The following is a 25116-nucleotide window of genomic DNA, read 5'->3' on the forward strand; positions in this document are numbered from 1 at the left end:
TGTTTTGCCAGTGTTTTGGATTTTAGAAATTCTAAAAAGTGTATAGTATAAGACTATTGTTTTAATTTGCATTTTCCTTATATAATGTTGAACATCATTTCATATTTTTATTTTCCACCTGCATTATCTTCTTTGGTGAGGTATTTGTTCATACCTTTTGCCTGCGTTTTTTTGTTTGTTTTGTTTGTTTGTTTTTAAGTGAGTTATTTCCTTACTGTTGGGTTTTAAGTGTGCTTTTTATTTTGGATCACAATCCTCTATTAAATATGTCTTTTGCAAATATTTTCTCTCAGTCAGTGTTTTGTCTTCTCACTCCTTTGAAAGGACTCTTCAAATGATCATTTACTTTTTCATTTTAAACACCTTGTTCTAGTGAGAAATATATGATGACAGGGGTGTATGATAAATTGCTCAATGATTGAAAGAAACATTTTAGTAAAATGGATATGATAAAACTACCCATTCTGGTAAAAAAACAAACAAAAAAACAAATCAACAATAAAAACTCCAATATTTGTTAAAATTATAAAAATTATACAAATTTCACTATATTACAGCTACATAAATATAGGCATATATTCAGAAGCTATTTTGAAATGTATGCAAAAGGCAAACAAAAGAAAAAATAAAGGGAAATGTAAGAACAAGAGGATTAGGTGGCATGGAAGGATTTTGTTGAAAGAGTTGCCCCCATCATCCTCTCTGTCTCTGCAGATGTTCATGACCCTGCTGACATCACTAAGCGGAATATGAGTAGGAACCCCTGCTCAATTAAGGTAACATGATTGTAATGTGAATTGTTTTCTCTACAATAACAGTCACCAAAATGCATGCCTTGTGTAATTTTTGTAAGTAGGGCTTTATAAGTCTTTATTCTGCTTTCAACAAACATCAGATATTCTGATCTATGCAAAGTAATTATTTTGCTCATTCAGGACATACCTTTATACTACCAAAATACCTGCATACTTTCTAAAACATAGCTACTTTAAAAATTACTAACATTATACTATAACTCTTTTTTTTAAAAAAAATACATCTTATTGATTTTTTACAGAGAGGAAGGGAGAGGGATAGAGAGTTAGAAACATCGATGAGAGAGAAACATGGATCAGCCGCCTTCTGCACATCTCCCAGCTGGGGATGTGCCCGCAACCAAGGTACATGCCCTTGACCGGAATCGAACTTGGGACCCTTCAGTCCGCAGGCCGACGCTCTATCCACTGAGCCAAACCGGTTAGGGCTATACTTTAACTCTTTGAACCTATATTATATATTATACAGCAAAAGGGTGGGGCAAAAGTAGATGTACAGTTGTAAGTACACAGAGTTTATTTTGGTATTATTATTTATTATTATATTATTTTCCATATGAACAACTGTTACCCTACTTTTGCCCCACCCCGTATGCACTAAAATATATCCATTTGTAATCACTGAGTCCTCACAAGTTAAAAATATCAAGACTCTGGCAGTAGTGCTCATTGGAAGCAGGCAAAGCCTCAAGATTCTGGATACTTACTTGTCTTCTATAGGTTTTCTGTTGAGTAGCACAAAGGTCCCTGCCCCTATCCCGTCTTCCTCTGCAGCAAGGAGCTTCAGATTCCCCCAGGGATCCTTGCAGCCAGCCAGGTCATGCTGCCCCCTCTGCATGATTAGCTTTCCACAAGGCAGACTGTGCACACTCTGCCTTGAACTCCTGGGTGGGCCCACCACCACACTCAACTGGCTGTCCCTACAGTAGCAACTTCACACCCAAATTACACTGGCTCCCTGCTTAGCATGAAATTGACTTGAAATACAGATGCTAATTGACAGCCCCTCTGGATAGCCTCAAACTCCCATTGAGACCCCAGGGTAACAGCCTGAGTTTCTCCAATCCCGAACAGCAATTCCCCCCTCACACAGTTGCCTCTATTTGACAATTGCTTGAAAGAAGTAAGAAATGTTTCAGGCTAGACAACCAGTTTTTCCTTTTATGTCTAGATAACCTGAAAATTGTTCATGCAGCTTTTCACAAATAATTGCTGTGAGTCTATTTCTGTGTTTTTATGGTAAAAATTGTTCCTTCCCAGCAAAACAACACAATAGAAAACCACTGTCCTGTATCTGAGGGGGTAACACTAGAGTCCAAGGGACAGTAGGTTCCAGGGAGAAGAGAAGGCAATGTTTTTATAAAGCTTTTCTTGATGAAAAGGAGTTACAAGTGTAGCAGGGTCTCTACCATAGCTGGGTTCCTGGAAATCTGGGCACAAATCAAACGTTTTATATGAACACACTATCAGGGTTCTGCCATTAAATAGATTCTAAAATAAAACACTTTGAAAGTGAAAGGTGACTTTTTAAAAAAAGATAACTTCCTTGTTGGCAAATCTGGAGGCTCATATTGGATACTGCCCATCTTTGGATAACACAGGAGGAGATCAGGAGACAGCAAATTCATTTATACCCAGCTAAAACATACAGTTATAAGTAAACTAGGAGTGAAGTCCATCATGGCATTCTTTGTAGCAATGAGAGAGTAAAATCAATGTAAATTTTAATCAGGGGATTTAATATTTTTAAGATAAAAAAATACTAAAGTAAGATCAGTTCAATAAGCGATTAAGAATAGCTATTTTTGCCAATGGACACAGACACTGGGGCGGTGGGGGCTTGCCCAGGGTGGGAATGGCTGGGGGTGGGGGAGACATCAATTGGGAAAAAGGAGACACGTGTAAAACTTTAGACAATAAAAAAGAATTATATTATCAAAAACAGAAAACTCATACAAAAAAAAGAATAGCTATTTTCAAAATAATATGTGTCCCCTGAACTGAAAGCTTCAAAGTCAAAGAGAGCACACTTTTTAATACTGGCTTCCTCCTTATCAGCCTTTTAATATAATAGTTACTTTACCTTTCTGAGCCTCAAGTGTTTCATCTGAAAAGTGGGGATTAAAAAAGGTAATTACTGGACTGGATACTATGACAATTAAATGAGTTGGTCTGTGTGACATGCTGAACAAATAATAAAGTTTAAATGAGTATCACTCTCTATTATTATTATATTATTATTATTATTATTATTAGATTGAACCATTTTGTAGTTCAAAAATGGTCAAAAATTACAATCTCGTATGATTAAATTAATATAACAAAACAGTAGGAAAGAAGACAGGATACACAAATAGACTGTCAAATCTAACAGTTAACCCTGAAGAAAGAGAATCAGTAAATCATCTAGTAGTAGTAAGATATTAGATCAAGCATAACCATTCTTCCAAAAATGTCTATGTAGAAAGGCAGTCCAATCTCCAGGGCGGAGGCAAAAAAGAGGCAGGAAAAGGAAGGCTGCCCCAAACACACAGAGGCTGTTCACAGTTTTCTCCTACCCACCCCTCATGTCTACCTTCTTACTTTTTTTCTTTAGCAAAGACACTTTCGATATCTGTCGCATCTTTTTCTCCAGTGAGAATGATTGTATATACATGTAATTTTATAGGAAAAGAGAAGATTTTTTTTCACTTGCAGTTACATGCAACTAAAGAATGCTATTAAAGTATGTATGCTGATGACTAGACACATTAAAACATCCACAGGAAAGGTGCAGACCCTCACAGGTGATAAATCAGAGCTCTTCATGTTCCAGGATGGCTTACCTTACACCAGGGACTTGAAAGGGGATTATATGGAAGACCAGAAAAAAATGAATTTTTCCAGAACAAAAGATTTCTAAAATCTCAACTGTTCATCCTTCTTCCATCTGCTTTTCACTATACATTATACATCTAAAATGAAAAGTAATGAAATAAATGATGCACAGTCATTCAAATTCCCGAACTAATAATTTTGAGGATGGTGTCAAATGAGTGATTGCTCAGAGAAAAGGGATGGGAAGGCCCCCTTTTGCTTAAGCAAATGAATTAATTAAAGGGTTAAGACCTATTGGCTAGAAAAATGCCAGGAAAGGTCACTCCTAGCAGAGTCATTCTGCTGCAAGTCAACAGTCTTTGGCTTACCCTGCAAAGCAAGAGGCAGGGCTGCCGTATATCTGAATACAAATTGTTTGCAGAACCCTCCGCTGGCCTTGCCTCATTTTGCCACTGGGAATATGCAGAAGCTGGCATGTGTAGGTTTCTGCATTAAGTGTGCATTAGTGCATCTCATTATAAATGACTGTCCTTGTATTAAAGAAAACAGCAGCTCACAGGCATGACACCCACGCAGGAGAGCACTGTCTACATTGCACGTGCGTGAATCAGCTACATCTTGTTTCATGCTTTTCGCTTTTTAATCCTCACCCAAGGATATGTTTGTTTTTTCTTTTTTTACTTTTTTTTCTTTTGAGAGCATCAGAAACATAAATGTGAGAAACATCGATCAGTTGCCTCCTGTATGTGCACTGACCTGGAATCTAACCCACAACCTTTATGATGTACTGGACGACACTCCTACTAACCAACTCACCCGGCCAGGGCTGTTTTGTTTTTTCTTAATAGAATCTGGGAAGACATAGTGGCACTTAGGTGTCAGGTGTGTGTGTGTGTGTGTGTGTGTGTGTGTGTATGTGTGTGTATTTGTGTGTGTGTTAAAGTTAAATTCATTGGGGTGACATTGGTTAATAAAATTATATAGGTTTCAGTTTACAATTCTATGATACATGATGTGTATATTGCACCCAAGGTCTAGTCTCCTTCTGTTGCTATCTATTTGATCCTCTTTACCCTTCACTACCCCACACCCTCCTTCCCTCGTAGCCACCAGGCTGTTCTGTGTCTATGAGTTTTGTGTATCTTGTTTGTTCATTTGTTGCTTTCAGTTTTTATCCCAAATGTGAGTGGGATCATATGGTTCTTGACTTTGTGGGTGTTATTTGTTTAAATCACACTGTTAGGTAAGATTCCTAAGTGAAATTTCTGTCAAAAGTCTAGGAAGCCTCCAACGACCTCCTCCACAAACCACACCTGCTCAAAAGCTGTAGAAACCAACAACATTCTGTAGGTAATCTGCCTTCCAAAGACAGGGTAACGTGAGCCGATTCCAAAGGAACTTCGCCATCAGAATTTCCTAGAGCTGAACTGTGGTAACCACCTATGAGGCATATGAATTCAGATATTGTGACCTTAGGATCTCCACAAATTATAGGTGGAAATCGTTGTCCTGCCCTTCCTCTCCTGGCAGACCCTGAGGGTTCAATAACATTTGGGAGGAGGTTTGACTTAGATCCTACCTAGAGAATCCCAGAAATATTCTTTTGGATCTGTATTCATTTGGTCACTCAGTCATTCATTTAATTAATTTTAATGAGCCTACCTAATGTACCAGGCGCTTCAGTGGGTGAGGGACATACAAAGAAACCTTGTCCTACCATCAAAGGGTTGACAGCGGAGGCAAGACAGGAAAATAATGAAATACATTAAACTTGATGGAGTTAAAAGCAGTTGCAAGAGCAGGGTCCCAGAGCTCATGGGGAGAGCATGGAAGGGGGCAGGGGAAAGACTCGGATAAGAGCAGAGAACTCTGTCTTCTCCTGCTGGACTCCGGTGTCCAGTTCTTTCTCTGAAAGTTGGCAATTTCCCCAAATGCGCAAATACAGATGTTTGCTTGTTTCTGACTCCTGAACCGGAGACCCACCAGCTCAGAGGCATCATCACAGGACAGCCTCCTGCAGTTTGCATGGCTCACGCCTTATGAATAATGGAGACGTTCGAGAATGATTTTGGTTTAAGATCAGGGATAATTCCTTCTTGTGGGGCTGTGTATGCCAGCACTCTGCCCTGGTAAATTGTCTGCAGACAGCACAGTCTATCACAATGAGCACACCACTGTTCATTGTATCCTGCCTGCCAGGCTGTTTATTAACTACTATCCATTATTTTAAAAACACTTCTGGAATCAAAGGGAAGAACAAAAAGAGAAACAAAGGGGTGGTGGGAGATAAATGCACCACAAATCCGGGGGCATTTGCCAGTGAGATAGGAAAAATGTCTGGGGCGGGGTGGGGGGTGGGGGGATCAGATTCTTCCAGAGCAGCAGGAATATCACAGACATGCATGGTCCCAGAAGGCTTGGGGACACTGACAATTGTGCTCTGGGGGTGTCCTTATGGGGAATGATGCATCAAGATCAGCTGTCTACCCGATGATCCCTCATTCTGGAGCAGTGGCATGATGTGAATTTTCACCACCTCCATGCTCAACACATACTATGGTATTCATATGCTCTACAAGTATATTATTATTTTGGAGAATTGTATCACATTTTTTAAATACCTGGAGACACCCCAAAACAGAGTAGAAATCACTGCCTTGAGTGAAAATAACTTCACATTTGGCTGCTGATAGCTCCCTGGATACCATTCATTTGGCATCTAATCACCCTTCCTTGAAGCATCTCACAGGCTCCTGTCACCTGTGTTATTACTGGGACCTTGAGTTGTTATTTCACAGTGTCACTGGGTCACTGGGTGACAAAGCAAAGGTACATGTTGTCACCTTAGAGCAGTGGTTCTCAACCTTCCTAATGCTGCAACCCTTTAATACAGTTCCTCATGTTGTGGTGACCCCCAACCATAAAATTATTTTCGTTGCTACTTCATAACTGTAATTTTGCTACTGTTATGAATCGTAATGTAAATATCTGATATGCAGGATGTATTTTCATTGTTACAAATTGAACATAATTAAAGCATAGTGATTAATCACAAAAACAATATGTAATTATATGTGTTTTCCGATGGTCTTAAGCGACCCCTGTGAAAGGGTCGTTGGACCCCCAAAGGGGTCGTGACCCACAGGTTGAGAACCGCTGCCTTAGAGTGATAGTGATCTTTCCCCTTAGCCCGCACCACACATGTGCATGCCTGTCTACAGTTTGATGTTTGCTCCTTGCACAAAATCACACTTTCATGGGACTCAGGAACTAAAGAATAAAAATGTTAACCATCTTAAAAAAAAAAAAAAGCAACAATTCCAAAGAATCCAGACAGGTTTTATTCTGAAGACATCCTCAACCAACATGCAAAGTGAGCCCATCTGGTCTTCCCTCCTTATAATCAGAAGCACCTTCAAGGTGGCAATTTTTAGGTTGTTTTTGCCAACAGAGTTGCAAACCAAACAAATAGGAATTAGCCTCCAATTCATACCACCTTGCCAGCACTGCCTCCTCATTTCACACTGTCATAGAGCAATTACCAATAGTTGTGATTCTGAAATCAGTCTGAGACCCAGGCCTCAGCAATTTGCAACATACCGGGGATCTCTGTCAACTTGCTCCATCCTGATTTACATGTCTTCTTTCACGTGACAAAGGGGTCTAAGTTTATGATTTACATGGACATCACGACTGTGTTTCTTCAGGACCAGATACAGAAGAGATTACACGGTTAATGTGGATGATGACTTTGCATCCTGGACGATGTAGAAGACTTAAGCTATGACAAATGGCAAGATGGGAGAGCATGTTCCCTGAAAGCTAGACACTCAGAAGTAACTGGCAACATTAGCAAGCAGCCCAGTCGAGCAAACCCCAGGAAAACAATGGATCAAGAGTTCATTGATTCTATGTCCCTCGCACATTAAAGTCACTTGGGTAGCTTTTAAATTACCTATGTCTGGGCTCAGTCACAGAGATTCTGATTCAATCAGTTTTCAGTGGGGCCACGCGTATATTATTTTTAAAAGCTCCCCAGGAGATTCTAATGTGCCCAGGATTAAGAGCCCCTGGGTATAACATATACTTAGTATACTGCCAGGCAAATGATCAATAGAACATAAACTAAAATAAAATCAGTGACTTATTAATTCACTATTTCATTAAAGAGATAGGTATTGAGAATTCTCAATGTGGCAGGCACTGATCTCTGCTCCCATGCTACAAGGCAAACATTTGCAAACTAAACAATTTCAAGGAGTCCTATATCCGGTGAGCTACAATACTGGATGGCTGCATCCAGCCTGTCCCCTGCCCCGGTGGAGGGAAGCACAGAGGTCAAGTTCTTCCTGATTTCACTCCCAACTAAAGATAACTAACACCCGCAGGCACTTAACAACCAACAGAGCACATGGACCATCCTGATATCTGGTTATCAGACAGTTGTAGCAATCTTAAGTAAAGAAAGAATTTTGGGGATACCATTTTACAGATGAGGAAACTGAGGCTCACAGAGGCTTTTCAGTAAACAATAGCAACTCTTTTCCCTTTGCAACCAGAAGGCCTGAGTTTCGGTTAAGTTTCTATCTCTTATAACTTAAAATGTGCCAGACAAGTTCTTAAATTTTTTTAATTTATTCTTTATAGTAACCTGATTGATGGAATTATTATTATCCCAATATATGAGATAGAAATCAAGGTTCAAAGACAGAAGTTAACTTAGTCAATGTAATTCTCCAGTTTCTATTATTTCAACCTGGGGCATGGGTTCTCTGTGTCAGTGGCCATGAAAACCAGGCTTCCTAACCTGCAAAACCACAGTGTGTTACCTGCCTCTGACCACCTCTAATCATCTACTCAAGAGTCTTGATGTGTACATTTGAAGAAAAAACACCCTAGGAGGAACAGGGGTACGAATGTTTTCCTATTACAATTCTAAAATGTATGAGGACATCTGCTTCAAGCAAGGCAAATATTAGGGGCAACATTCTTAGAAATATGGAATGTAAAAGTGAGGTTGAAAATCAGAGCCCCTCTAGTACACATTTGTCTTCTTACAAATGAGAAGCCCACGATTCTATGAATTAAAACAGTTTGTCTAAGATCCCACAATTAGCGGCAGTGCTCAGACTTCAACAAGAGGGGCTCACACCAACTCCCAGGCATGCACAGGACATTCTGTTCACTTTGCATAAAACTCAACACAGCAATGATCTCTCCAGTGGATGTAATATTTTAATCATATTTGCAAGAGTTTGAGGAAAACTCAAGTTGATGAACCATTCAATTTTCATTTAGAATTTCTAACATTTCTAGAAAGTACTTAGAAATTTCAGAATTAAATTTTAAGGACTGGCAGCCTGTAAGTTTCATTCTTTTGATACAAACCCCCTATCACCCTCTGATTAGGGCACATTTGAATGCTGACTATTCTTTAGTACCTCCTGAAAATATACAAAAGTGATCTTTGCAGAACAGTGCAGGAAGCAAAGTATTCTTAAATACTGATTAACAGGTGAACATCTCAGTTCCCCTTTGTTTCTAACTTTCAACTTGGCCCCAACCCATCAGTTGTGACATAAGGACTCATAAGGACGTCCTTGAGTCTTTTCCTTCCTATTTCTACTTGAGTTATAAGTGATATATTTCTTGTGAGTATTAGTCGCATGATTTTCTTAGGCACAACTACAGGATGGTTACTAACCCGCTTGCTCAGATCCTACACCCAGAAAACAGCACAAATCTGAGATGAAATGTGGTGAAGAGACATTCAAGTACAAGACAGGAGCTTAGATTTCTGTTAGCCGACCTAAGAGCAGGCTTTCTCTTACCCCTAGTACATCTTTGGTGGATCAATACCAGCCCCTCAGGCATCAAGAAAGAAAGAATGTATGGAAAATGCTATGAATAGAGGAAACTTAAATTTAATGAAACCCATTATGTATCTGAGGCTTCACATACATTTCTCCTGAACATAAATCTATATGAGATGTACTTATGGGCAATTAGGTTTTCATGGATACTGGAAAGTTGAAAACGAAGATATTGTTCAAGGATCCACTGAGCTCTGATTTATTCCACAGATCAAATGTGGCCTTGATGATTATAAGTTTCTCCCTACCCCCAGAGGAGAATTATATCTCCATTCCCTTAATACAGTGATTCACAACCTGTGGGTCACGACCCCTTTGGTGGTCGAACGACCCTTTCACCAGGGGTTGCCTAAGACCATCGGAAAACACATATATAATTACATGTTGTTTTCATGATTAATCACTATGCTTTAATTATGTTCAATTTGTAACAATGAAATTGGGGGTCACCAAAACATGAGGAACTGTATTAAAGGGTCACGGCATTAGGAAGGTTGAGAACCACTGCCTTAATAGGAAATATTAACTGAAAAAATTGTTCTTGAATATAATGTAAGCCTTAGCTATAATAGCATTGTGGAAAATCAAAATAGTAGACTTCTCAGATATGGCAGAACACTTCCCTACCCTGACAAATCATTAGTGGTTCTTGGGGACCACCTTGTTTTTTTTAGTTTCTGCCCTTGGTTAATACAATGGACCCTCAATCTAATATTAAATTAGCATATGCGTGCTCCCTTGAATCTGAAATGTTGAAGTATTATTGGTCCAATTTACCAGATGAAGAAAATGGGATCAAAGAGAATAACATTAACTAAGCTTTGAATAGATTAAGTAACCAACTCAACAATATTTATTCCATAAAGATAAAGAATCCACAAGAAAAAGAAGGCCAGTTTTATTTCCAATGGGTGAGTATAGGGGACTACTGAGTGGTCGAAAGTGTCATATCAATGAAGAAAACAGGCCTAGGAAGTGGAGGGAAGAGGACCCAAAATCCACAATCTTGGTCTGCTCTCTCTTTCTACAAGGCCTATTTCAAGGGCTTGACACACCACACACCCATCATCGTGATGTTTGCCATTATAACTGCACCTTGATCTTTGCCCTGCTACAATGGGTCTTTGGACTGAGAGAACTGGCCCTAAATTTCAGTCTGAATATATCCTGCAGAGTTATACCTGGGGAAGATGAGGAACACGAATAAATTCAGACCCAAGAGCAAAGGTGGCAATTCGATGTAGCTCAGGATGTCATAGTGGCTAGTGAACTTGAGCTAATCATGGCTGCATGGAAGTATCCACCTCAGTTGTTCCCTGCTGCCTGGAGCACTGATAGTAGCTGACTTCATTGCTCACCTTCCTCATCCTACATGCTTCCTGGTGATTGAAGGAGCAATTGTACCATGTGCTTTGACTGCCCAATGAATAAGTAAGCATGGTCCTTTTGAGCAAGACTCTTACAGTTTTGGGATTTTTAAAAAATATATTTTTATTGATTTTAGAAAGGAAGGGAGAAGGAGAAACAGAAACATCAATGAGGAGAGAGAATATTGATTGGCTGCCTCCTGCATGCTCCCTACTGGGGATCAACCCTGCAACCTGGGCATATGCCCTAAAGGGGAATCAAACCATGACCTCCTGGTTCATAGGTCGATGCTCAACCACTGAGCCACATTGGCCAGGCAAGAGTCTAATAGTTTTATAGATACTAAAAAACTGACCCAAATGTAAAAAGTGGGTACAGGCAGAGTGCACAGATTCATATGTCATCTCAGCATGGGAGCATCGGCCTCTGACTTCTGCAGGGTTGCCAAGAAGGGGAACTCCAAGGCCAGACTTCCATCAAGAGTGCAGCAGGCATTCGAAGCACTTGGTGTCAGCAAAAGTCTAACTGCCAAGGCTATTACAGGCTGGGACTCACTGGAGCCGAGAAAAAGGATAGTCTCCGTGTTATAACATTTGTTTGTTAAATTTTTAAGAGACAGTCATTGGGATTGCTTTCTGAAACTCAGAAAGGGGAACTTTCCCATGCAATGTAGAAGGAGGAGTGGAGTTTAAATTCTGACACTCATTTTTTTATTTTTATTGATTTCAGAGAGGAAAGGAGAGGGATAGAGAGATAAAAATATCAATGAAGAGAGAGAATCATTGATTGGCTGCCTCTTGCACCCCCCACACTGGGGAACGAGTTCACAACCTGGGCATATGCCCCGACCAACCGGGATTCAAACCGTGACCACCTGGTTCATACTCCTTAGAGGTTAGAAGTGATAAATTCTCAACAAGGAGAATGACAATAGCAAATGATGGCAATGTAAGAAAAACAAAACAACAAAAAAACAAAAAAATACCCCACAAAACCTGATATCCCAGTAAATAGTAATCAAGTGCTAGGGGTTTTCAGACCAAAAAATCTTCTTGCCCTCCACAAAGAGAACTTATTTATCAACCTGTAAGCATGGCTAATCCAAGTCCCCAATAGCATCAGAAGGTACGTGTTTGGCACACTGCAATGAGTACACATTTCCCAGTGAAGGTGGGTCAGAGTTGTGGATGGGAAAAGACAGACTTTTGTGAAGTCATCTTATTTCTTTCAAACTCAAGGAGTCAAAGCTGAGTTCACACTGGCCCGACTCAGTGTTCTTATTTGAAAGGCGTGATGAAGCAGGACATTCAAAGATCAATTCTTTTCAAATGCTTTTTTAAGTCTTAGTCCCCAGAAATGCTGGCAGAAAAAAATATATACATTTTTTAAAAGAAAAATAAGTCCTGTGCCTTTCATGAATTGATTGCCTCCCCGGCTTCTGGCTTCTGCAAGCTTAGCTAAGAAGTCATAATCCTCCACAATCACAGATTGTTTGAAACCAATAAAGCAAAGGTGATGACCTTGCTAATACATCCCAGCAGGAGAAAGAAATAAAGCTGTGCTGAGGAATAACTCTTCGGCACGCCATTTCCCTTTGGAAAGAGGAGAACAGAGCTGAATGTGCCCTGGCTTGATTCATGGATGAACAGTGTCTCGGAAGCCTCACCTGAAGGAAGGAACAGGGTTTTCTAAAATTCTCTACTAATGCTACTTGCATTCCCCTTGTCCTATGATACAAAGGGCAAAGCCCCCACCCTGGATGCCAGTTTTGGTGACATGCATGACTCCCTGGTCACTGCTCACAGCTGAGCCTGGTCTGCCATTATAACATATCCCCCTCCCTGAAGTTAATTCTCTGGTGACAGCACAGTGTGCTGTGCTCAGGACTGATTCAAACGGGTTCGACATGACATTAGTTTTGAAACAACACTCTAATGTGAACAGAAGGCAAACAAATGAAGGGACGCTAACAGAAATTCACTCATCCCCACTTTACCATCACATCAGTTTCCAACACTCACGGGACCCCCATTGCAGACATGCAGCACAACGTGTTGCTCGACATGCTGAAATCAAATTGATATTTGTCACCTCCTTATGGGCAATGATAATAAATGAGAACAAGACCTGACATCTGAGTACACTAGCTTCCGTTAACCTGGGATTGCCTGTAGATATAGCAAAGAACAAGCTTCGCATCAATTAGTTAAGTCCACAGATGGCACAGGGAATTTTTTTTAAATCTTCTTTCCCCAATATATGTCTTGGTGTTCCTTTTCAGGGAACACATATGGACAAATAATTGAACTTGCTCCTGAGGATGCAAAGGTGAATAAGATAACAAGCAACCTTTAAAAGAGTCCCTGTAAGGGTAATAAATATACAGAAAGTGCTTACAATTTAAAATGATGCATTTGAAAAGGAGAAGATGGCAAAAGTACCAGCACGTGAGCGGTAATGTATTTTGTGTGGAAGAGGGCGGTCAGGACAGGGATCACGCAGGAGATGGTCTGTGGGGGTTTCAAAGCCTGGGCTCTGGAGACAGACTGCCTGGATTCCGATCTCTTCTCTACTGCTCAGCATTCTTGTGACCGTGTGTACAAGTTTCCTCATCTATGAAATGGGTATACAGATGGTACCAAACTCACAGGGTTATTGTGAGGATTGACTTAGTTGATATGTATAAAGTGCTTAGAGGAGTGCCTTGCACATTAGGAAATCATCAAAATTAATGTCTATCATTACTTATTAGGTAAAGCAAATAAAAGGGAAAATGTGTTTCAAGCAAAGACTAGAGAAATACAAGATCCAAGGTGGTTGTTTTGTATTACAAATGCTTATTTAACTCAAGTGTCACCATAATCCCAAGAGATAAATACTATTACAGCCAGTTTTTCTGATGAGGAAATGAAGCAGAGAACTAAAGGAACCTCCTCACCATCTCAGAGTACGTGGACAGAGCCTAGATTCACACCCAGGAAGTCCAACGCCCAAGCCCCAGCGCTGACCTGCTGATGGAACAGCCTTTCAAGAGCACATGCTATTTGGCAGATCCTACAAGTGGCTCACCGTCCCTGGGAGCATATAATGGTCTTTTTTATTGATATTTCTAGTAAGTGGGGTGGTCAAAGCCAAGAAATATGAATACCCAATAGAAGAGGAATAGGAGAAGCCAAAGACAATTAAATGTCCACAAAATTAAACTAAAAAAAAAAGGATGTTTAAATATAAATGGAGCACATTTTGAGCAGGGGCTCCAGAGCAAATTGTATTTAGAAAAAAATAAAATACTATTTAAAACAAAAACGGTGACCAGAAAGGAAATTAACATCATGCCAATATGATATCTGGGGTGCCCTCCCCATCCCATCCCCACCCCGCCCTCGATGACTGTGGGATGTGGTTAATACGCAGGTCTTAGGTCTTGGGTGAGGAGCTGCCTGGAGAAAATCTACTGTAACCAGAAGAGAGAAGGCTGCTTAGTGTTCCTAAAGGTACAGAGGTGAGCTGTCACATGTATCTCTGAAAGTAGGGGGCCTGATAGCATCCTGCTGCCCCCAACACATGAAGAAACACAGCAGTGCCTGCTCCTATGGAGTTCAGTGGATTTCTAACCAGAAGCTTTAATAAAACGCTCTTCTGATTAACACCACCTGCCATGGCCAGTTCCCTTTCCCAGAGTCCCCTGGGGGGCTACATATGTTCTAAGGTTCATGTGAAAAGTCTCACTTCTCTGCATCCTACTATTAAGTGTTTCTTAGGCTTTAAAACATGATCCCATGGAGGGCCCTGCTATGTCACTGTTTGCCCAACCCCAAACCCCAGTTTCACTTTTTTCTCTTTTTAGCCCAGACCCCATCATCCACCATTCCAACCCACTCAGTCCTTTTGCCCGTTTCTGCTTTCTCAGTGCTTCTCCCAAACTCCATAGCCAGCTCCCTTCTTGATTATTACTCAAGCACAACCCTCCCACTGGGACCCAAGCATTGCCTGCACAGCACCTGCATGTCCCTGAGCCAATAGTCCATCTCCATGTCCATTCAGCAGCTCTCCCAGTTTGCCAAGCCTCTTCTGAAGTCCATTCGCCATTGACCTTACACCCCAATGGCAGCTCTGGGTTTCTCAGAAAAGTTGCTCTATGTGAGAGCCCCCTCTGGCCTCCCTGATTGGTGAGAGGGATGCTCCCCCTCTGCCCAGCCCTCTCTCCACCCTGATCTACCCTGGCTGGGTAATTCCCCTGTGCAATTTCCAAATTCATATCCTCTCTGCCACCTGATTCTCTACCAGCTTTATCGCCCCCTAAGTTTTCCTACATTTTCGCCCTCTTCCCACTGATTTCTCACCTTACAAACCATGGTCAGGGTTGTCCTCACTTAAAGAAAGTCCCTTTGGTCTATGATCTCTGTTATGCAACGTCATGTTTCTTCATTTATTTCCCTTTACAGCTTCTTCCATCGAAGAGTTGTCTTACAGACAATAGTGCAGTGAAGGCTGGGAAGGGGACAATGGTGGGGGTGGGGAGTGGGTCAGTGTGGGTAAAGGGGAGACATCTGTAATACTTTCAACAATAAAGATAAGTTTTAAAAAATAAAATAATAAAAGTAAAAACTCTATAAGAAGATTAAAAATAAAAAAAGAGTTGTCTCCATACCCTTTTCTCACTCACTAGTTGCAGGTGCTCAGTAGACCATGTCAGTAGAGCAGATGTGTGCATTAAATACCTCACTGTCAACTCTGCTCTCCAAGACAAAGGCAGGAAGCCATTGAGATATGTCTTGTCTCTCACCTTCCTACTCATCCAATTTGCCCTGTTCATGATTACTTTATAAGATCAATTGGAATGACCGCCGCCCCCATATTCCATTCTACAGTCTTCATGCCTACAAAGTCAGCTCCCTTTCATCTCTTCCTTCTTATCTCAATGGCCACTGTCCTCATGCTCAGAAGTTTTGCTCTTTTCCAAGTGAATTCTCAACATGAGACTAAGGTCATTTCCCCCCTACAATTCACCTTCATCAAGTGTTTCCTTTGCCCCAAATCTTTCTATGATGTATTACTTCCTCTGGGAATACACAGTACAGAAAACTATGCATTTCTATGTAAAACTAGCCATTTTTATTCTTCCAAAATCATCTCCAAGTACTCAGCGCGCACAAAGACTGTACCTCAATCTTGTGCAGTTTCCTCAATATGCCATGCTACCAGCACCTAAAGGTGCCTAGAATACAGCGCAGACACAACCAAATATCTATCTCAGGGGTCTTCAAACTACAGCCCGTGGGCCACATGCGAATACAAATATTGTATTTGTTCCCGTTTTGTTTTTTTACTTCAAAATAAGATATGTGCAGTGTGCATAGGAATTTGTTCATAGTTTTTTTTTTTTAAACTATAGTCTGGCCCTCCAACGGTCTGAGGGACAGTGAACTAGCCCCCTGTTTAAAAAGTTTGAGGACCCCTGATCTATCTGATAAGCACTGTAGGACAAAGTTACATAATACACTACAGGATCGCTGAGGAAGGAACAACTACCTTTGCTTGCTGTGTAGGGAAGGAGGTCAACTTTGCCACATACCAATGAACATATGCTCAGTATCACGAATAGTCAGGGAAATACCCCCTTAAAACACACAGATCAGGCCACCATTTCCACCCAAAAACTAGTAAAATTTTAAGTATTGAAAATACCCAGTGCTGGTGAAATCATTGGGGGACGTACAATCTGGCATTGCTCATGGGTACGTGAACTGCTCCAACCTTCTTAGGAAGTAATCGCCGGTACCTACTAACATTATAAATGCATGTATGTTGCTACAGCAATATCACCTTTGGCACTCTAGAGTACTCCACAGAGAGGAAATTACCGAAACGCAAGAACCTGCTTACAAATATGTTTATTGAAACACTATAAGTAATAGCAAATATTGTGGGAAATGAGCTGAAGATTCATTTAACAGGTAATGGAGAGGCAGTGCAGCACCGGCATTAAGAGCACACCCCTGGGAAGCAGCTCTGCCAACTTACGGCTGTGTGACCATGGGGCACATTTCCTACTTTTTCTAAGCCTCATTTCTCTGATATGTAAACCTGGGCTACTGGTACTGCACGGTCTCTAGGGTTGTTATGAGGATAAAAAAGCCCCGAGGACACCTGAAGCGCTGCATAAGTTAATTAAGTGTGCAATCGTTTAGCTCAGTACACAACAGCCACACTATTTGATGCTCGTAGACCTGACCCATTTTTTTAATGTATTCCTCTGGACAGGCACCCGTGACTCATTAAGTGAAATAAGCAGGTCGTCAGAGTCCTATGAATAGTTACTCCTATTTTCTCACACACAAATGTGACCCTGATATAAGTATATATCTGTTGGCATTTTCGAGTCGGGTCATAACGATATGAACAGACTCACCCAAAACTCTAAGCATCACACATCTTGGGGAAGCCAGACCTGAGTGGGAATTAAGACTCTACTCACTTTATGTTGTTGTCTCTTCATTGGCTCATTAAAATAGGCCTACATTCTATTTTACTTTTTAAAAATAGCAATAAGGTTTAATAAAGTAAATGTGTAATTCCAGGAACCACAAGGTGCTCCGTGTGACACAGTGATGGAGATGGGAGAGAGAGTTATAACGCTTGACAGAATCCACAGGACCAGATCCAAAGCACCTCCTCATCCTGCTGGGGATGTGCGTCTCCGGGGGCCACTGGGGCTGCACAAAACATCCGGAAGCACCGGATGAATAACATGCTGTGTAACACGAACAATTCTCCTGCAGGGAAATGACCCTCCTCTAGCTTTATTCTCTTTCTTTTTCAGGGTGGGTATTTCTGTTCTAGATCCTTGTTTTCACAGGTGACGGCAAGCTGGGTTTTGTAGCAAAACTTCTGTTAGGGCAGGGTTAACAATCTGTCCCGAGCTGCCCTTTGCTTTTCCCTGGATGAGGAATAGGAAGGGAAAATAGATCACTAGCTAATGGGAACCACCACGGGGCTGGCAGAGTCACCGACTTCAGGCCAGCTTCTGTCAGCCTGAAGCCTGGGTCCTCTCCAGAGAACACTGGCCAAAGCCATGCCATTCTCTCCACAAACACTCCACTGGGACACGTCTCAATAATCGCTGTGGGTCACACCCAGAATGGGACAGAGTGGCTCCTGGATAAGGACACAGGTCTGGCTCCCAGTGCAGAATCAGAGAGACAACCTAACCGGCTCTCTCTACTTGAACTGTATGTTCCTTTGTCCCACGGAGAGTAAGAACTGCTGTCTGACTAGTGCATAATGTTGGAGATCTGTTCAGGAGATTGTGTGTGTTTCATGTGGATCTGAAAATAAGACACCACTGAAATGGAAAAGAAGTCAGCTGTGTCAGGCAGGCTCTGTCACAGGGAGGCGCTGGCGGTTGTGCGCCCCTTTAAGACAGCTGTGACAGCACGCTTTGGTCCTTCCAGAATTGCCTAGGGCTTTTTCACCAGCGAAGCCTCTGTCAGCGCCTCGCTGATTACCCTGGCACCAGACAGGAAAAGGATGAATAGATTTCTACTCAGAAATACTGTATCCAGATTTTGATGTTTTATTTATCTCAGGCCTGAAGCTGATCTTGCTTCAATCTGGTTAAACCGCCAGCTCTACCAAATCTCAAAGCTTAATCCACTGTAAGGTGAAGACTCTCAGGGGTAGTTCATTGTTCCATGTTGGCTCATACTCCTTCCTTCTCAGGTTGACTCCCCGAGTGAACCACAGCACAACACAAAACCAAACCAACAACATGCTCCAGGATTAAGGGGCGATCAATAACAAGTCCAACAGGGAGTGAAAGCTCATTCATTCAGTACAGCGGCCTCTCACTCTGCCATCCGGGGCTCATTGACCCAGTGAGGTCAAAAGACCTAGGACTTCACCACAAGGTCAGCCGCCTCTTGGTCTCAGGGCTCATTGACCCAGTGAGGTCAAAAGACCTAGGACTTCACCACAAGGTCAGCCGCCTCTTGGTCTCTCTCCTACTCTAACACCCCAGAGGCATTTGCCACTTGCCCCCTGTTGACGATTCATCTGGTCAAAGTTGTGAAGAATAAGGGCTCAATTGAAAAGTACATGTGCCTGTTTGTTGAAAAGAAGCCATTTCCCAGTGGCCTGGTATTTTTCAAGAATAGGGCAAATGCTGCTCAGAATGTCATAGTTCTTTGAAAATCAGATACATATAAGATTAAAATTTTATTTGTCCAGGTAGCTTAGTTGGTTAGAGCATCCTCCCTGTACACCAAGATTGCAGGTTGGATCCCATTCATGGCACATACAAGAGTCAATCAATGAATGCATAAATAAGTGCAACAACCCATCGATGTTTCTCTCTTTCTAACATCAATTTTAAAAAAGATTAACATTTTATTTGCTTACTTGCTTAGGTATAGAATGATCAACCATAAGGCAGATAGGACTCCAGATGACCGATAAGCAGTGAAATGATTAAAGTTTATTAAATAGCATCCTTGTAACTGTGTGGGCTATTATTTACTAACTGTGTGACACTGAATACACTGTAAAAGTAAATTGAGAGGATGAATATTTAACGCTCAGCATCATGCCTGAGACATGGTGATTATTCAATAAAAGCTAGTTTCTATCATTGTTGTCATTATTAGCGGCTCTGTTGCTATTATCCTTAAACCAGCAAAGTGCTGTGTTTAAGGGCTTAAAGTCTAGTTGAGAAAATATACACATGAGCAAAGTAAAGAAGCAACAACATGTATGGTTGTATGACAGTTTTTAGTTTTTATATTAGATTTATCTCCTTCTGGGATCTGGCAGTTCTGGGTGGCTGCTTCAGTACCTTTCCCATACAATGACACATGGCAGGTTATGAGCAAGTTCACGGACCTCTCTCGCTTTAACTGTCCACAGACCTTGGCCCTAAACAATGAACACTGGAGGACAAAGCCTATATTCTGTTATCGATGTACCCACCCACGTTACGTTCCCTCTCCTGGACAGAACCATAAGACTAAAAGAGTTCATCAATTCATCTATGTTGAATAAATGAATGAGAAACAGAATTATATATTGATGACCATGCAGAAGAGATAGAATTGTAGTGTTCACTTGTCTGTTCAAAAACAGATACTTAGTGAGCATCATCTATGTGTTAAGTCCTACACTCAGTGCTGGGGTGCCATGTGCCTCTACCAAGCCCCCTGATTGTGGGCATAGGCAGGTATTCTGAGAAGAAAGTACAAGCTGGTGTGGGAGAAAATGAGTCAGTACTAACAGTCTGCAGTCCTTCAAGGAAGGCTGCACTAGATGACTACTAGTAGAACCATGAGGAGATCTAGGCTCAATTCCCATTCTTGACCCACCTAGGCCTATCCCACGTCTCCTCTGTATGAGCACCCCCAAAGATGTTCCCCAAAGACCAGAGATGGGCATCGTGAGCTGCCTGAAAATGCAAGCTCCACCGAAGCACTTGTGAGTATTCTAAATATTATTCCTTCTTCCCTTTTTGCTTTTCTAAACTATATTTTCATTGAGGCTTGTGCTCATCTATCAAAGCATTATAATAAGTAGTCCTAATAGTGGAGAATACCCACAGTAGTCATTTGCCACATATGACATGTATAACATATGACATATATGGCAAATGACTACTGTGGGTATGTTAGAAAAATAAAAACACGTGGGTACATTATGTGTGTATGTACATATGGGTGTATGTATATCATATAAATGTGTGTGTGTGTGTGTGTGTGTGTGTGTGTGAAATTGATTCTAAGATTGAAAAGTTAGTGGGTCATTCTTGCCACACTTACCCAATCTTAAACCCCTGGGGTTGCTCCCTCAGAAGGAAGGCCTAATATTACTGAAATATCACATCATTTTTATATACTCCTCCCATAAAATCAGAAAAGTACATTCTTCCCTGACTGGGGCATGGGTAACAATGCGCCCTGAGAGAGAAAGGAGCCCTTGAACATGAGCTTCCGTTGTCTAGGACAAACTGCTCCTCACGTCCCTCCGGCATGCCCTTCCCACTGCTCAGGTGAAGAGTTATAGCTGCTAAAAGCCTGTCCCATGGAGACAGAATTGCACACCTTTTAATTTTCTAATATGCCGGCTACACTTTATGTGGCAGGTGCACTGCAGTATAAAAGCCGGCTTTTACTTTCATATATTTAAATACATTAGAGAAATCTATCAACGAAGCGTAAGCTTACTCAGAGTCGCTGCGATTCTGATGAACGGGGACTGAATTTAAACAATACAGCAGGTGTCAGGCCCTTAATGCTGTCAATAACTCTACGTTTTGAGGCTCTACCGAACTTCCCACATTTTAATTCAGTTAAAAATGTCCTTGTGATATAAACTCTGCATAATTGACCTCCTTAGTTGGAGGAGGAGTTCAATGCCTGACAAGTAAAAGAACAGAATCTAGCATTTTCCTTGGTCTACTGGAGTCCTCCTGAGGTGCAGAACAATGGACTTGGGGCTGCCTGTATATACTGTCAAGCCTAATGGAAAACAGATATCAGGTAAAAATGAAATTTCATGAACAATCCCCTGGCAGGGTATGGTAGATTCTTTGGGGTGTCTATCCAATCCATGATCCTCCTCTTGTATGACAACTACATTCCCCAACAGATGCAGGCTCTGCAATGAAATCACTAACCTGTAAATCAGTGGTTCTCAACCTGTGGGTCGCGACCCCTTTGGTGGTCGAACGACCCTTTCACAGGGGTCGCCTAAGACTATCCTGCATATCAGATATTTACATTACGATTCATAACAGTAGCAACATTACAGTTATGAAGTAGCAGCGAAAATAATTTTATGGTTGGGTCACAACATGAGGAACTGTATTTAAAGGGCCAGAAGGTTGAGAACCACCGCTGTAAATCAACCTTCCCTCCCCAGTCACTGTGGACTAGACCAGGGGTGGAACCTGACACAGATGGGGGTGGGTAGGGGGCGGCGTCTTTCCCTCTGGACCCTAGCTCTGAGATTGAGAGCTGGTAACCAATCTTCCCAGTCATAGGAACTGACAGGTGATAGAATGCCCATTGATCTTAAACAGGGAACACCCACTAGTTTTATCTGCTCAAAGATGTGGACAAAAAGGGGCCACATGCTAACCTGAAAAGCTCAGGGAAGGCCTGCATGGAGGCCCTGCAAACTCAGAGACCTAAAATAACCACAAAGGATGGTCTGAAATTAAAACTTTAACTAAAAGCAGTTTATAATGGGTAGTCATGTCCTACAGCAGTATCTTCCCTGACAAAGATTAACTTTGACCTTAACAGAGCCTATTGTCTTTTTGCATCTAAGACAACAGACATTTGGAATTTCAGGGTAACTTCCCATTTTCCAGAACCCTCAGGGCCCAACCAATGCACCAGAGTGAAGACCATAAATTCCCTCATTGTTATTGTCATGATGTTAATTGCTGGCTGTTAACTATTCTGTACCCACCTATATGTAAAAGAAGCACGTGTGTATTATTTCTTTTTTTATCTAATCTCAGAGGTTTCCCAGCTTTGCTTTCTCCTGCCTCCCTAATCTATCACCAATGGATTTCAAGGAACCCACTTACTTCTCCTCCTTTGATTGTAAGGTATAAAACCAGGTAAAAATCTGCCATTCTCTTGAGAGCATTATCTCAGTTCTTTGAGATTCTGCTTCCCAGCTCAAATAAACTCTCACAAATTCTTCACATGTTTGAATGTTTCTTATATTAACAAAGACCATTCCCTTCTTTTCTTAGTATAACCACTCCCATTTAGTGTGTGTGTGTGTGTGTGTGTGTTTGTGTGTGTGTGTGTGTGTGTGTGTGTGTGTTTTGGGGATGGGTGATCAAAAGTGATATCAGAAGTTAACCATTGTTATGATAAGGGCACCAACAGATCAGAATAATATAGGAGAGCGCATGAGAACTACATAAATTAACTGAAGTCAAACAAAGTTAAGTCAGGGGCCTGTTACCTGCTGCCTGACATGGAACTGGGCTGACCCGAGATGCAAGCAGATGGCAAGGTGCCTCTAGAACAAAGAAACTTCCAGCAAAGATTGATTAATAGCACCTTACCCATACCTTATGGTTTACCCATACTCTAAAGGGAAAGCAGATCACAAAATATACCTTGTAAAGGAAAGCTTAACCCCAACGTTTCCATGCCCTATTTCCTCATACCAGTAATTTTCCACAGGAACTACAAACAGATATAAGCTCAATCTCTAGAGAGAGTTGGGGTCTCTCTTCCTTCTCTTGTGAGGAGAGTCCCTCACTCTATCTTTGGAGTGGCTTTTCCTGCTTATTCTCTCTGCTCAATATACTTGCTTCTGCTTGAACCTCTTGTCTGGCTCAAGTCTTAAATTCTTTCCTGCATGAAGCCAAGAATCCCTAGCTAGGAGCTGGAGTCTTCCTTAGAAACTTGCCCCTCCAGCATCTAGAACAGACTCAGAGCTTGACCCCAAGCCAGTGATCACCGCATATTATCTCTGGGGTAGTTTTTATCCTCTCCCAGGTTCAGAGACTATCATGTGACCCAGGACTGGCCAATCAGAGGCAGTGCTCTATTGGCCTTCAGAAATTGGTTCAGGTATGGGCCCATGACACAGACTGCTCCATTAAGATCACAGATCAGTGAGAACTGTGGGGACCAAAACTCATAAGGACAACCTAATGAACAGTTTAGCACAAAGATCTGACTGTGACCAAAGGGAGGATTGTATAAAGAAGTAAGGATCTGGCCTGCCTGCAGATAAACCCCAACCATGGCCTAGCAGTGATGGCGAACCTTTTGAGCTCGGTGTGTCAGCATTTTGAAAAACCCTAACTTAACTCTGGTGCCATGTCACATATAGAAATTGTTTGATATTTGCAACCCTAGTAAAACAAAGATTTATATTTTTGATATTTATTTTATATATTTAAATGCCATTTAACAAAGAAAAATCAACCAAAAAAATGAGTTCACGTGTCACCTCTGACACGCGTGTCAGAGGTTCACCATCACTGGCCTAGGGGAACTGAGAGCAGAGGAAGGAAGGGTAAAATAAACAGAGATCTTCTCACCTGGGAAAAAGGGGGTGGAGAGCAGTGGTGGGCATGATTAAATAACACAGCAATCATTAGCTCCGATTATCTACTTACCTCCAAAGCGAGCTCTCAGTGATGCTCCCCAGGTTATAGTCATAGAGCTTTGTCAAAATGAGAATCACCTGAAGGCAAAAGAAGAAATCATGGTTAGTCTCAAACAATTACAATCTCATGGAAGTGAAATGGCCCAAGGGAGGGTTTAGGATTCCTTTAATGGGCGCTTAACATAATTGAATGAATTGTTACTGCATTCCCTTATGCTGACTGGGGAAGGGTTTGCCAGTGCCTTCCATGAAACTGCTCAAGCCTGATCCCTTCCCCAACTTTCTCCCTTCCACTCCCACAGCAAGTTACATGAACGTTCCAGATCTTTCTTACCCTGGTGGGCTTAACACTTTCGGGGAAGACTTGCAAAGCTCTGAAATATGCATTCTGCAAGGTAGCCACTGAGCTGACAGTTTGGAGAGCGGAAGGTCCTAGAAGCTGTACCATATGGACAGGTTACTTAGCTTCTCGGAATCTCACTATGCTGTCCCCCAGAAAGGGTTGCTGTGAGGAGTTCAATTAGGTAAGAAATGCAAGTTATCCTGGTTTAGCATGAGGTTCTTAAATGTTAGTTCCTTCCCTTTCTTCTCTGCAGGCCTGGCTCTGTCAGTTTCTTCTCATCTCCCAATATTGGGAAAGCCATTGGATGGCAGAAGACCCATGGGCTAAGCCATTTTAACAGGTTCCAGTCTGTGTTTTATGGGGTCCTGAAGCCTATGGAATTTGGGGAGCCCTCCAGAAGAAATAGGATATAAATTTATGATTCCAAACTTAAAGGCAGGTCCTGGAAAGGGACCCGTCCAATGAGGGGCACTGAAATGCAAGCTTCATTAACGTCATGGTGAATCTTCCTCTGATTCTAACCCAGCTGTGGGGAAACTACGGCCCGCGGGCCGCATCCAGCCCGTTTGAAATGAATAAAACTAAAAAAAAAAAAAAAAGACCGTACCCTTTTATGTAATGATGTTTACTTTGAATTTATATTAGTTCACACAAACACTCCATCCATGCTTTTGTTCCGGTCCTCCTGTCCAGTTTAAGAATCCATTATGGCCCTTGAGTCAAAAAGTTTGCCCACCCCTGTAACCTATTGCTCCCTCAGAGAAAC

At 41.6% G+C, this 25116-nt stretch overlaps 1 protein-coding gene across 1 annotated transcript in view; it reads right to left on the reverse strand.

Annotated features, from left to right (window-relative positions):
- The window catches only part of SORCS1 (sortilin related VPS10 domain containing receptor 1), a 290995-nt gene extending 266540 nt beyond the window's left edge, over positions 1–24455 (reverse strand). The window contains exons 1-2 of the mRNA XM_006088177.3: positions 24342–24455; positions 24018–24085 (exon numbers count right to left, since the gene is read on the reverse strand). Coding sequence (XP_006088239.1) covers positions 24018–24085; positions 24342–24455 — 182 coding nt within the window. The remainder of the gene's footprint in view (positions 1–24017; positions 24086–24341) is intronic.
- Positions 24456–25116: the final 661 nt, after the last annotated feature.

The sequence above is a fragment of the Myotis lucifugus genome, unplaced genomic scaffold (assembly GCF_000147115.1).
Source record: "Myotis lucifugus unplaced genomic scaffold, Myoluc2.0 scaffold_44, whole genome shotgun sequence".
NCBI classification, from domain to species: Eukaryota; Metazoa; Chordata; class Mammalia; order Chiroptera; family Vespertilionidae; genus Myotis; species Myotis lucifugus.